At 43.0% G+C, this 13,303-nt stretch overlaps 1 protein-coding gene across 3 annotated transcripts in view; it reads left to right on the forward strand.

Moving 5' to 3' along the window:
* The window catches only part of CLUAP1 (clusterin associated protein 1), a 50,475-nt gene extending 41,310 nt beyond the window's left edge, over positions 1-9,165 (forward strand). For 2 of the 3 annotated variants that reach the window (XM_024123674.3, XM_028499065.2), the window contains 3 exons: positions 2,200-2,307; positions 4,736-4,791; positions 8,109-9,165. In XM_024123674.3, coding sequence (XP_023979442.1) covers positions 2,200-2,307; positions 4,736-4,791; positions 8,109-8,255 — 311 coding nt within the window. In that variant the 3' untranslated portion in view covers positions 8,256-9,165. Of the gene's footprint in view, positions 1-2,199; positions 2,308-4,735; positions 4,792-5,075; positions 5,133-8,108 lie in introns of all 3 variants that reach the window. The other variant, XM_028499066.2, reaches the window with a different exon arrangement.
* Positions 9,166-13,303: the final 4,138 nt, after the last annotated feature.

The following is a 13,303-nucleotide window of genomic DNA, read 5'->3' on the forward strand; positions in this document are numbered from 1 at the left end:
TGATCTCCCTGTGCCATGCGGCTGCTTCCCACTAGCTATCCACCCTACGTTTGGTAGTGTATATATGTCCGTGCCACTCTCTCACTTTGTCACAGCTTACCCTTCCCCCTCCCCATATCCTCAAGTCCATGCTCTAGTAGGTCTGTGTTTTATTCCCATCCTACCCCTAGTCTCTTCATGACATTTTTTTTCTTAGATTCCATACATATGTGTTAGCATACGGTATTTGTTTTTCTCCTTCTGACTTGCTTCACTCTGTATGACAGACTCCAGGTCCATCCACCTCACTACAAATAACTCAATTTCGTTTCTTTTTATGGCTGAGTAATATTCCATTGTCTATATGTGCCACATCTTCTTTATCCATTCATCTGTTGATGGACACTTAGGTTGCTTCCATGTCCTGGCTATTGTAAATAGTTATATATTCTAGATACTAGATCCTTATGTGATTTCTGATTTGCAAATATTTTCTGTCATTCTCTGGACTGTCTTTTCACTTTCTTGATGCTGTCCTTTGCTGTACAAAGTTTTAATGAAGTACAGTTTATCAATTTTTTTCTTTGTTGCTTGTGCTTTTAGTGTCATATTTAAGAAACTGCTGAATTCAGGGTCACCAAGGTTTATCCCTCTGTTTCCTTCTAGGAGTTTTATAGTTTTAACTCTTACATTTAGGTCTCTGACCCATTTTGAGTTAATTCTTGTATATGGTGTGAGGTAGGGGGCCAACCTCATTCTTTTGCGTGTGGCTGTCCATTTGTCCCAGCACTATTTTTTGGAAAGTCTGTTCTTTTCCTGTTGAATCATCCCGGCACCCTAGTTGGCTATACTCATTTTAATGTGTCACTCACAACTCAGTGATTTTGGTGTCAGCACGTATTAACTTTTGTTTACGTGCTTGGTCCTCAGTCTATTGCTGTGACTTGTCAGAAGAAATTGTACTGAGCCCAAGGTACCTGTATTAATGTTGGTTTAAAATTCATGATATCATTTGCTTTAATATTCCATGGGGTGAGGATTTAATGTCATAATTTTCCTGGAGGAAGTAAAAAGTGAGCTAATCTGAAGAGTGATTTCACTTTGTGGTCATTGATTTGTGTTAGTATCTAGTTAATATCTAATCACATTCTCTGCAACAGCTTTTATAAGGTGGTAGTTGTCGGATCGATTGTACTGAAGTCCTTGCAGGATGCCCTTATTGACACTTTCTCCAGCTCCCAGCTTTGCCCCTTCGTGCTGTAGAGTACAGCTCTTCTCTCCAGGGCTAAAGGAAGCAGGAAATTTTCCCTCAGTGCCCAGCTAGATGCAGCTGCCATTTCATTACTCTCTTACAGCAGGAGTTACGCAAAGCATTTTTGTAGATGAACAATTACTCTACTTCCAAACTGTCTTAAGAGTCGGTGATCAGAACAGCAATTGCATTCTTCCAGTTCCGTCCTTCTAAACCTGTCACTCTCTGGGCACAGAGCAGTTGGGCTGGGCAGTGAAAGTTTTTTCTCCCCACCGTGCAAACTCTCCTTCTGTAGGTTTACATTAGGAAATGTTCAATCTTCACAAGACTCCAGAGGAGTATTTAAGAAATTAATGTGAAAGGCCGTTGCATTGAGAATGACTTTTCTTTACCTTTTTAATGAATTTTCTCCAGTAAGGAATATTACGAGCACCAGTTTTCGTTGCCAGTCACCAGGTAACCATCTTTCCCAGGCAGCCCAATCAGGCCCTTCCTGGCCCATCTCCCTCGTGCCTCCAGGCTTGTCTTGGTGCAGTTGCTGACCATTTCAGTGGGCTCCACTTCCCTCGTGTTATCCTCAAGGAGCTTGAGTTCTGGTAACATGGCCTAAGGCTGAACAGAGAATGTTTTTTTTCCCCCAACTAACGAAGAACTCCCAGCTACCTTGACAGCTGGCTAGTCAATTTTTTAGTTTTACATACTGGAATAATGTTTCTAACTGACATAACTGACCCACTTTTTTTTCTTGCTTTGGAAAATTGTTTATAAAAAAACTAACCTATGGTTGTTTCCGTTAACTCTTCACTGAGTATCTACAGGCAACTCCCAATAGCCTTGTAAAATCAAATGCATCAAAAGAAAGGCTCAGAAGCACAGATGGCTTTTGACAAGAGCCTTACTGGACAGAAGCTGTTTTAGAGGCAATGACGGAGCTGCCCTTTTGTTTTGCCTACTTGTGTCACTGCCAGGTAATGATGACTCTGACATTGACATCCAGGAGGACGATGAATCCGACAGTGAACTAGAAGAGAGACGGCTGTCCAAGCCACAGACAGCCATGGAGGCGCTCTTGCAAGGTACCACAGTGGCTCTTGCTTGCCCTCCGCCCCACGCCCTGTCACAGGAAATGGCGGCCGGGATTGGGTCAGGGCTGCTTGGTTTCGAGGCCCATAAGCACACTGCCCTGTTGTTTATCAGGATTTGGCTCTTAAACTGGTCAGTGGTCATCTTTGCTGCTAATACTCTTACCTTTGGCCCCAAGAATAGCCAGTCTTATTTATGGTTTGGTACTTCTCACAGAGGTCACATAACACACTGCCTCTGCTGATCAGCTGAATTCTGCCCTTTTTGGGTCCAAACTGCTCTCAGTGCAGTTACATCCCTTATGGTCAGAGAATTAATGCACAAATAAGGGACTTACATGAGCATCTCTGCTGTTAAAAAAAAGTTCTGGGAATTCCCTGGCCATCGAGTAGTTAGGACTCTGTGCTCCCACTGCAGGGGGCACAGGTTTGATCCCTGGCCAAGGAACTAAGATCCGCCATGCTGTGAGGTGTGGCCAAAAAAAAAAACAGTTCTTCTAGTTTCTACCTTCTTACTGCAAAAGATTCAAGCAATAACACATGTGGAGCAAATGTGGGTGCTCCCCTGGGGTCTTCCTCATGTCCCACTCCCTCACCTACAGGGGTCATGGCCAGTGACTTGGAGTGTGTCCTTCCAAATTAACTTTCCACACATATACACGTGTGCGCTTGTGAGCGCGCGCGCACACACACACACCTCAGATGTGGACACAAAGATCACCTGAAACATTTTTTAACCTAAATGGGACCAGATTGTGTGTGGTTCTGTACTTGCTTTTTAAAATTATTATTAAATATACTGGAACCTTTTCCATGTCAGTAAAATATAAATCTGCTTCATTCTTTCTGACGGCTGCATAGTATTCCATCATATGGCTGTACCCATAATTTATTTGGGCATTCCATATTGATAGATATTTAAGCATTTCCACTCTTTCCTTTGTATGTATATCTTTCTGCATATGTGCAAGTGTTTTTTTAGGTTGCATCATTAAAAATGGAATTCTTAGGTCAAAGGTTATATAAATTGTTGTTTTGATAGATACTAAATTGCCCTATATTTGCCTATAAAGCATTTCTACTACCTGTTAATTTTTGGAACAAAATTGCATTTTTATGTATATAATACTTCTAAGTTGTAAATCATCTTTATTGTTTTATATTAACTGCTTTTCTTATAGGCTCAGCTTTTTTATTTATTACATTTCATTTTTTTATAGGATAATTAGATGCTCTGATTCCTTTCTCTTATTTTTTAAGAGCTTCATGATATAAATAGAGGTTAGAGGTTATGACTCCCATTCTGCAGATGGGGGCCAAGGCTCTAAAAAGGTATGGAATTGGCTCAATAGAACATAGTAAGGGCACTGGTTTCCTAAATTCTCCTGCTGACCACTCAGCCTGCAGAAGTAAAATCACAGGGTTCGTTTCCAAAAACTAAATAAGTTCTTCAAACAACACAAGAGTTGCATTTTATCTGACCAAGGGAGCGTGTCCATAAACAGCTCTTGATGCCCATCTCCAGGCCTGCCCTGAGTGAGCTCCTCTGAGCTGCCTTCGCTGCCTTTCTTCTGAGGCCTGGCCCTGGCATCACTGGTGGCCGTTTTTCAACCTTCGGGTATGTGCAGCTCTCTGCCTTCACCCAGCAAGGATGGCTCTTGAGTTTTTGCAGAAGTCACATCTAGACAACATTGGCTTCCAGTGGAGGAGGGGAGAATCACTTAGATAATGATGGTGTTTTGAAGGGTAAATTAATGTGATACTTAAATTTTTTTACTTTTTGGAACTCAGACATAGATCCAAGTACAAGTTACATTGGCCCATAAAAGGAGAATATATTTCTTTTTTCAAAAGAGAGCATATCTTTTCTATCGCATGTATACTAATAATGGGATTCAGTGATTTTTCCCTAAAATATTTACAGGATGCATATTTATTTTTCTGATTTATGATTTGTACTTATATTTTAATGCCCTTTTCCTCTTTTTCAAAGTGGAAATGCAGAAAATCTGTTACTATCACAGTTCTGATTAGCTGGATGCTACTTAAGTCAGTTTTTTATTTTTATTTTTTAAAAAGTATTTATTTACTTATTTTATGTATTTGGCTGTGCCGGGTCTTAGTTGCAGCACGTGGGATCATCGTTGCCTCGTGTGGTATCTTTATTTGTGGCATGCAGGATCTTTAGTTTTGGCATGCATGTGGGATCTAGTTCCCTGACCAGGGATTGAACCCAGGCCCCCTGCATTGGGAGCGTGGAGCCTTAACCACTGGACCACCAGGGAAGTACCTACTTAAGTCAGTCTTTTAATGTGATTCTCCTTTTTCCCAGTTTTCTAAAGGAAAGCAAATCTTGAAGGCCATTTCCTGTCCTGTATCCTACAAGGTTTTCATATTCTCTTCATGCTTTTGTTCTCCTCAGGACGACCCAGCAAACGCGTCGTGGGCACAATGCAAGGTGGAGACTCGGACGACGATGTGAGTCCTGACCAGCTCCCTGAGCTGTCCTGGTCTTGGCCGTCTTGGGCCAGCCTCGTAGCCTAGTTTGGCCGAGAAGCTAAGTGTATCTGACCAGTTTAGCGCGAGGTGCTGCTTCTCAGCCCGGCCCTTTGCTGGGTTTGTGGCAGAGTTCGACCTCTCAAGGAGCTAGACTCTCTTCTTTGCTAGTTGTTGGCTCATTTCTTTTCTTTTCAAATGAACGTGCTTGCCCTACTTTTTTTTTTTTTTCTTCTCATTGTTCTTTCCATTCTCGCTTTCCAAAGATGGAAGCAGCACCAACTCTCTTAGGTAAATGCAGGACTTCCAGCTCCAAGAAACAGGTTGGTTTTCTTTTTCACCTCCATTTGTGTGTGTGTGAGCCACTTAGGGTCAGCAGAGAGCCTTCCCCGAGAGTGATGCCTTGTGTCTGGGGCAAGAAGCCACTCAGATGGGTTCCACAGTGAGTGGTGAAGTTACCTAGAGGTCCCTGTGCTAATGAGGAGGCAGAGTGAACACTGAGCCAAGAGACAAGGAAGGTTATCAGGCCCCTGAACTGTAACCTAGAAGAGAAGGGATTCTGCTGAGGGCTGGGGTCAAGACCAGGCTTTTCTTCAGCTCCATTCTAGGTAGGGAACCTGAAAGGCAGGCTCTCCCGAGATCAGGGCCCGGAGTGTGACATCAGGTTGCTGATGCCTTGAGCACTGTTGAGTGGATAACTGACTGGGAAACCAGTGGAATGGGGGAACCAAGGCATCCTTTTTGGGGTCCGGTTATTGGGGCCGCACCATCCATAACTCTGGGCGTGCCTTCTTTGTTGAGTCCCTGGCAGGGCAGTGAGGCCCAAGAGGCAAAGATGACTGGACTGATGGAGATCACAGACCTCCCATCAGGCTGAATGCCATGCGTGTCTGGAGCACGGCACTAGTGCATGCACATAGCGTGGGCTGATATTCTTGTACAACAGTTCCGTTTATTAGGTACCAATGGTGAATACTTTTAGAGAAATTCACAGGAGGGGAGAGGTCACTCAGATTTGCTGGGCAAAATGCACAGAGAAGATAGGGCCTTGAATTCATAGAAGACAGTCTGTAGAGAATCAGAGAGACTACCTCAAAAATTTTTTTAACAAAGTAGGGGATGGATGGCTAAATAGCTTCTATCCATCCATCTTACCCATCTGAGACAGAATTAGGGAAAGTCTAATGTGGAAACTCATGACACTGTCTGGCCTCTTTTCTTATGATTTGCTTGATCATTTGTATAGCTTTCTACTTTTCTGAGTAAATGCCTTATTTGTAGCTTAAAATCTCCTCTGTGCCTGTTGCCACTTATTTATCTCAAGGAGGCTGTTTCCACACATCCCCCTGGGCATAGGGGATTGTCCTTCACCTGTTCACTCATTCACTTGCCAGGTCCTTGTTGAGTGCCTGTTACGTACCAGGCACCATTAAGGGTTAGGGGAATACAGCAGTGAACAGAACAAAGCCCCTGCCTTCTTGAGGCTTACGTTCCAACGCTCATCAAGCAGATACATCAGGGGTCATGGTGGTAAGAAAAATAAAGCAGGTTCAGGAGACAGAGTGACAGGGATGAGGGAGGAGGTCGTTGTCTTCTGATTGGTCGGGGAAGGTCTCTGATTATGTGATATTGGGCAGGGGGCTGAGTGGTAGGAGGAAGGTGATGCTGTGGTGGGGCAGTGAGGCCTAGGAAACGTGGTTCCTGAATTCGAGGGCCGGAGGCGGCAGCGTGACTGGGAGTGAGTGAACTGGGGCGGGAGCAGCAGGAGAGGCAGCAGGGGCCACGCACAGCTTTGCAGGATGTGACGAGGGCTTGCGCTCTCTGAGTGCAGTGGGGAGGTGCTGGAGACCCAGGAGAGCTGACCTGAGTTTCAGAGGAACCAGGTGGGGGGCATTTGCAGGGGTCTAGTTCAGAAGCGAGGGTGGCGGTAGCAGCAGACTGGTGAGATGTGGTCAGATTCTGGATGTTTCTAAGGTGAGAACCATTAGGTTTTGTTAATTGGACATGAGGTGTTAGAGAAAGAGAAATGCCCTAGTTGTGGCTTAATTGGCTGAAAGCATAGTTTTCATTTCCTGAGGAGGGCAGACCTGAGGAAGGGATTTGAGAGCAGATCAAGAGTCTGGTTTTGGACATTCTCAGTGTGAGCTGCCTGCTAGGTGTCCACATGCTGGTGTTGAGGACTTCAAGGGTCAGGTCTGAGCTGGAGATTGAATTTGGGGGAGTCACCCAGAGACCACCATGAGGATAGATGTGATTGCTCGGGGAGAGAGAGTAGAAAGGGAAGAGAGTAGGCCCAAGGCCGACCCTGTATTGCAAAAGTCAGGGTGAGGAAGCAGGTCAGGCAAGCTCTACCGAGAAGACGAGGAAGTGAGGTGGGGTGAGCACCTGAGAGGAGGGGGCCTGGAGCACAGGAAGAGGGTTCCGGGGGAGGAGAAGCAGTCTTGTGTCAGATGCGGCCATGGGTCAAACAGGAGGACAGAGAATTACGCATAGGATCTGAGTCCATTAAATGTTTCAGTCTTGGGGGACTTGTGTGGGGGGTGAGAGCCTGGCTAGTGGGTGCTTAGAGGGCAGCGAGAGGGGAGCCAGCAGGGATAGCTGAGTGCAAGCTCGTTCAGGGGGTTTGCTGTGAGGCCACAGGAGAACAGGGCAGAGTAGCTGCAGAGGAAGGTGGGGTTACATTTTAGGGTTTTTTATTTTGTGTTTTTAAGAAGGAGATTGCATCATGTATGTGTGCTGGTGGGAATGGTCTATATAGAGTGACCGACCATCCTGGTTTCCTGGGGATACAGGACTTGCAGCATGAAAAAAGCTGGTTGAGTTGGTCGCCCTGATCTAGATGATGAAAGAGAGAATGTCTTTTATTTTGCTCCTTACACCCATTTCCTGAGTGGCTTTCCATCCAAAAGCCCAAATAAGCAACCCCCACCAAGCCCCTGCCCTTCTTGCTGTCCACTGGTGGGTCTCTGGGCCTCCAGTGAGCCTCCGTGCACATCCAGTGGTGCTCCTGAGATGGCGGCGGGAAAGCCACCTTGCAGCTCCAGCCTTGGCTTGCCCGTTGGTGTTTGAGGGTTACTGGTTGGAAGACACATTTATATATTTATTTCAGCCATCAATATATAGACACTGGCCCCGTTCTTATGCCCCCACAACCTGACTGCTGCTCTGGCAAGCTCTTCCTTCATGTGGGTGTTGCTGGTTATTGAGCTACTAGTAAAAAAGCAAGGTAGGGTCTCTGCTGACATGATGTCAGTAGCAGGACGGGACCCTCAGCTGTTATTTGCTGTCTTTTCCTGTAGGAAGACTCAGAGGACAGTGAGATTGACATGGAGGATGATGAAGACGACGACGATTTGGAGGACGAGAGCATTGCTCTCTCACCAGCTAAGCCCAGTCAAAGAGTCCGGAAACCTGAGCCCCTGGATGAGAGTGACAATGACTTCTGACCTTCTTGCCAAGGGACCCAGGCAGATTAAAACCCTCAGATTTGTAGGTTATGGGGAAATTAAAGGGTCAGAAGGAAATAGGCATTTTTTTGGATAAGCCAGTGGGACTCATTGTTAATGAAGCAAAACCTGTTTCCGCTTTAGCCTCCTGTGTGTTACTCTACACACTCCAAAGCTTAAACAAGAACCGGAGCAACCCAAAGATGATTTTTTTTCCCTTATCTGTCTCCTAAAACTTGGGAAATGCATGTGTTCTTAGTGATTCACATCCACAGGAAAAAACTTTGAGAAATAACAGCCAATGCTGTGTAAGTCTTGCCTGTTATTTTTGTCACACTTTTCCTCTAAAAGTCAGCAGGACTTCCGAGTCCAGACCTGGGGCTAGAACTGGGCACAGGACTCATTTCAGGAGTTGTGGGGGAGTGTCTGACTATTCATCACATACAGTTCAGAATGTTTATTTTAGATCAGCTTTTGATTCTAGCCTTTATTTTCTTTCTTCTGCATGCTCATAATACCAAGCTTTAAATGTATTTTACTAACTAAAATTTTCTGAAGGAAAGTCAGCTAACTCAGATGAAAACTAGCTTTCCTTGAAAATCAGGCAACAGAAAGATGCTCCAGATCATACATACTCCATTTTCTCTCAGAAGGCTGACATTCTTCCTTAGGAAGGAGCAAATTAAGGAAACAGTTTTGGTACGGATTCATGTTTCTGACCTAAAAAAATAAACCAGAATTGAATTTGATAGAATAGCACTAGAAGAATTTCCCTTCTGTGAAAGGAGAAGTGACAGATAGGTGGAGTTTGGTTTTGTCTTGTTAATATGGAAAGCACAGAGGAATTTTCATTTATTTTCAGTTATAAAGTCAGAAGACTTGTGAAGTTCTCTCAATAAATTTATTTAGTACCATATTTTTATATTATTTTATTTGAAAGTATAATTATTTATTTGTACCATAACATATAAATACTTATTTAAGAAGAGTTCATGGGTTATTATATTACATGTGAATTTCAGGAGACTATGTGACAGTTATTTCTATCTTTGCTTTTTTCTCTGTCTTTCCCTTACATAAGAGATTACCCCCTTTTTTTAAAAAAAATTCAGCATTCAGTTAATTCACCAGTAATTTGAGATGTGCCATCTTTGAAACGATAAGCTAACAGGGAAGAGGTGTATCGGGAACCACATTACCTCCTCAGATGCCGTGGCTTTTAAGGCACAAGAGAGTCATTGCATCTCCTTGGATGACATAGCTTTGGTTTATCTGAGTCTGACCTGACGTTTATTTTAAAAAAACAAAAACTGTATTTCTGTTTCCCTTATGTGATGCTTTCTTCTAATGGGCATTAACATGGGAGCCCAACCCAAACCACAGATAACACGTCCACAGGTGGAGGCAAGAGCTGCAGCAGCTAGTCATTGTCTCACCTGCTTCTTGTCATCCCTCATCCCTTGATTAACTGACTTTGTGCAGAGTCTTGCGTGGTCTGATGTTTCCTTACTTGAGCAGCGTCTTTCAACAAAGGAGCTTCAGATATGGATCGTAAGTATTAATGTACTTCTTGACAGATCCGGGAGTCAGATGTGTGCAGGTGCCTTATGATTTGGTGTCATTTGGTTTTGGTCAAGCAGCAGAGCAGACTTAGGCCCCAGAGAAGATTGTGTGATTAGGTCAATGAAAAACTAGCTTTTAGATCATTCCTGACAGCTTTTTTTTTGTTTTTTTTGTGTTTTTTTTTGTTTGTTTTGGTTTGGGTTTTTTTTGCTGCTGTGTAATCAAAGGACCTCTTAAAACGCTTTAAAATACGTGTATTGGCAGAAAATGTAAAGGAACTTTTTAAGTCCTCAGTTTTTATTGGTGGTGATAACCATCAAGGATGTCCATTGGGAATTCTGAAGAACTGTTTCCCTTTTATCTGGGGCAGGAAGAAGAAATACAAGATCTCTTTCACTAGTATTTTCAACTGTAACATCAGTGTCAAATGTCTGAAAGGAAGGTGTGTCCCTTTAGGTTAGCAGCATACTGCGTAAATATCACAACTGTTAGATTGGCCCAGGGGACTCGTGTGTGCTAGAACACAGGACTGGTTGAGCTGGAAGTGAACTAAAAGCTTCTGCCTTCTACCCAGAACAGAAGTCCTTTCTATAAGAACGCGACTGGAGCAGGAAGACAGAGGGCTCAAGAAGTAATGTCATTAGGGGAAAATGGAACTGACAGGATAACCGACATGTCTGTAGGAAACAGTATTCAGATTTTACTTTTCTATTAGATAGTTTGGAAAAATTAAGCAGTAGTGACATAGAAAGTTTAAAATGATGCAACTTTTCATTCTAGAAAGAACAATAAATTATATAGGAAGAAAATGGCTCAGCAGTGATCATCAACACTAATAAAATCATAAAATAAACACTAAATAATGATTTACCCAAGAATCATGTTGTAACTATTGGAAGGATGGAGAAACAGAAAGAGGGGACATATGGTGACATACGTACAAGTGCCATTTCCCATAATAGAAAGTTAATAGATAATCTCTAAAATGATAAAACAAGAACTAGTGTATGTATGACATTTAGCTTTGGGTGGAGAGGTATTCAGGAAGGGGAGGAATAGGACAGGAGATTGTTCTTTCCCATTACAAGCCTAGTACTCTGACATTTTAAACTGTGTATTACTACACATTTTGTCCTGATGAAAATGAGTTTTTTAAAAAGATAAATGTACAGGCAGGAAAGGGGTGAGGGCTGGAGATTCAGGTTTGAGAATCATTTGTGTATAAGATTCCTCAGGGGAGAACACGTGGGATGAGAAGAGAGCTAAGGGTGGAAGCCTGAGAAACGCCTGTGTCTAAGGGGAGAGTCCTCAAGGAGCCAGGAGAGACTGGGAAAGTATTTTCTAAAGTGAATGTATTTTTCCTTTAATAATCAGGAGAAATATGTTTAATTTTTCAAAGAGTGGTAATGAGAAGGTGGAAGGATTGGAAGATGGTAATGTTATGGAATCCAGGGCAGGGGAGAATTTCCCAAGAAGGGAGAGGTGAACAGTGTGAGGTCCTTGCTGTAAGTGAGCTTGAGTCAGAGAAGTCACTGAAATGGACAGTTAGGAAATCTCTGGTGACCTCAACAAGGAAAAGCAAGGTAGCAGGTGATGGTTGAAGAGAGGTTGGGATTTGAAGTGAGTATTGATGACTATTTAGAAAGTGGGTGGTCATAAGTGAAAAGAGAAGGCAGAGCCAGGGGAAAGTGGGATCAAAGAACATTTTGAAAAGTTTGGAGGGGCAGAGGGCCTTTGTTGTTTTTTTTTTTTAAGAGGAAAATGAACATGGCTTTTTAACTGAAGGGAACTAGCTTCTGGAATGAGAGGGGTTGAATCTATGAGAGAGAGAGGGAGGGAATGACTGTGTGTGTAATGATGAAGCAAAGTTTGCATTAGGAGCCATTATGCTTAAATATGTATTGTATATTGAAAACATATACACCAGATAACTATTTGGGTTGATGCTGCTATTTGGGGTAAGAAGGCTAAGGCTGATTTCATGGTCTTTTACACCTGGATTTCTATAGTGTCTATTGTAGATACGGCCCAAAACAGTTCTCTTGACTTGGGCATCAGGTAGAGTACCCAGAATACTGAGACATTGCCTTAGAAGTTGAGTCAAAGTAGCCCTAGACTAAAGGATGGCTGATCCTAACTAGCAAATCTTCAAAGCAAGTTTTGAAAGGATCCAACTGTTTCTAGGTAATTGTGTCCCAGAATAAAGCTCAAGAATATTTTAAGGAATATGAAAATAGTCAATACCCAACAAGATAAAATTTTATTTGTCTGGGATCAAATAAAGAATTACCAGGCATAATAAGAAAACTCAAGAAATAGACCAAGAAATGACATAAAAATGACAGTTGATAGAATTAGTAGAAATGGACATTCAAACAGTTATAACTATATTCCATATATTCAGACGGTAGAGGAAAGCATGAGCAGGTTGTGAGATACGGAAGATGGAAAGAAAGTCTCACACAGTAGTGCTAGAGATTTTTAAAAAGGAGAGGACAACTGTGCAAGCTGAGATTAAGATCAGATTAGACACTGCAGAAGAAAACATTACTGATCCTGAAGACACAGGGCATGTTTGTCCAAAATGGAATACAAAAAAGACCCCCCAAATCCCATTGTGTTGATTATCAATTTATTGCCTCAGCTCCAAATTCACCTTTTGGCCTGCTCTGTGATAATGGAGGTATTCATTGTAAATATCTCTCCTTTGCTAGCCAGCAAGATGTTAAGCCTCGTCAGTAGGGTGCTAGAGAGACTTGGAAGGAGAGAAGAGGGGCCTTTACTTCCAATTCCCAGTGTGGCTGGCTTTCGAAGTTCCTGGAGAGCACACTTTTTTCTCCACTGCTTTGGCCCCTGAGTTTTCTCCAGTGCTAGGTTCCTGCAAAGGCACAGCTTTCTCTAGCATTTGGCTACTGCAACTACTGTCTGTCACATTCTCAACTTAGCCAGAAACAGTGAAAACCAGAAGACAATATAGCAACATCTTGAAAGTGCTGAAAGAAAAAACTGTCACCCTGGAATTCTATACCCAGCAAAAATATCTTTCAAAACCAGTAATCCAGTAAAGACTATAACTAGACCTATGTTCAAATGTCCCCAACTTCCAAATAATCTTTATAGCTGATTCTTTCCCTCTAGTCTAGGATCCAATCAAAGATCTTAAGTTGTTATGACTCTTTAATAATATCCTTTCATTTAAAATAGCCCCCACTGCGGGAGAAGATGGCGGAAGAGTAAAACGCGGAGATCACCTTCCTCCCCACAGATACATCAGAAATACCGATACGCATGGAACTGCTCCTATAGAACACCCACTGAACGCTGGCAGAAGATCTCAGACCTTCCAAAAGGCAAGAAACCTCCACGTACCTGGGTAGGGCAAAAGAAAAAAGAATAAACAGAGACAAAAGAATAGGGACGGGACCTGCACCAGTGGGAGGGAGCTGGGAGGGAGGAAAGGTTTCCACACACTAGAAGCCCCTTCA

Source organism: Physeter macrocephalus, chromosome 14 (assembly GCF_002837175.3).
Source record: "Physeter macrocephalus isolate SW-GA chromosome 14, ASM283717v5, whole genome shotgun sequence".
In the NCBI taxonomy this organism is placed as follows: Eukaryota; Metazoa; Chordata; class Mammalia; order Artiodactyla; family Physeteridae; genus Physeter; species Physeter macrocephalus.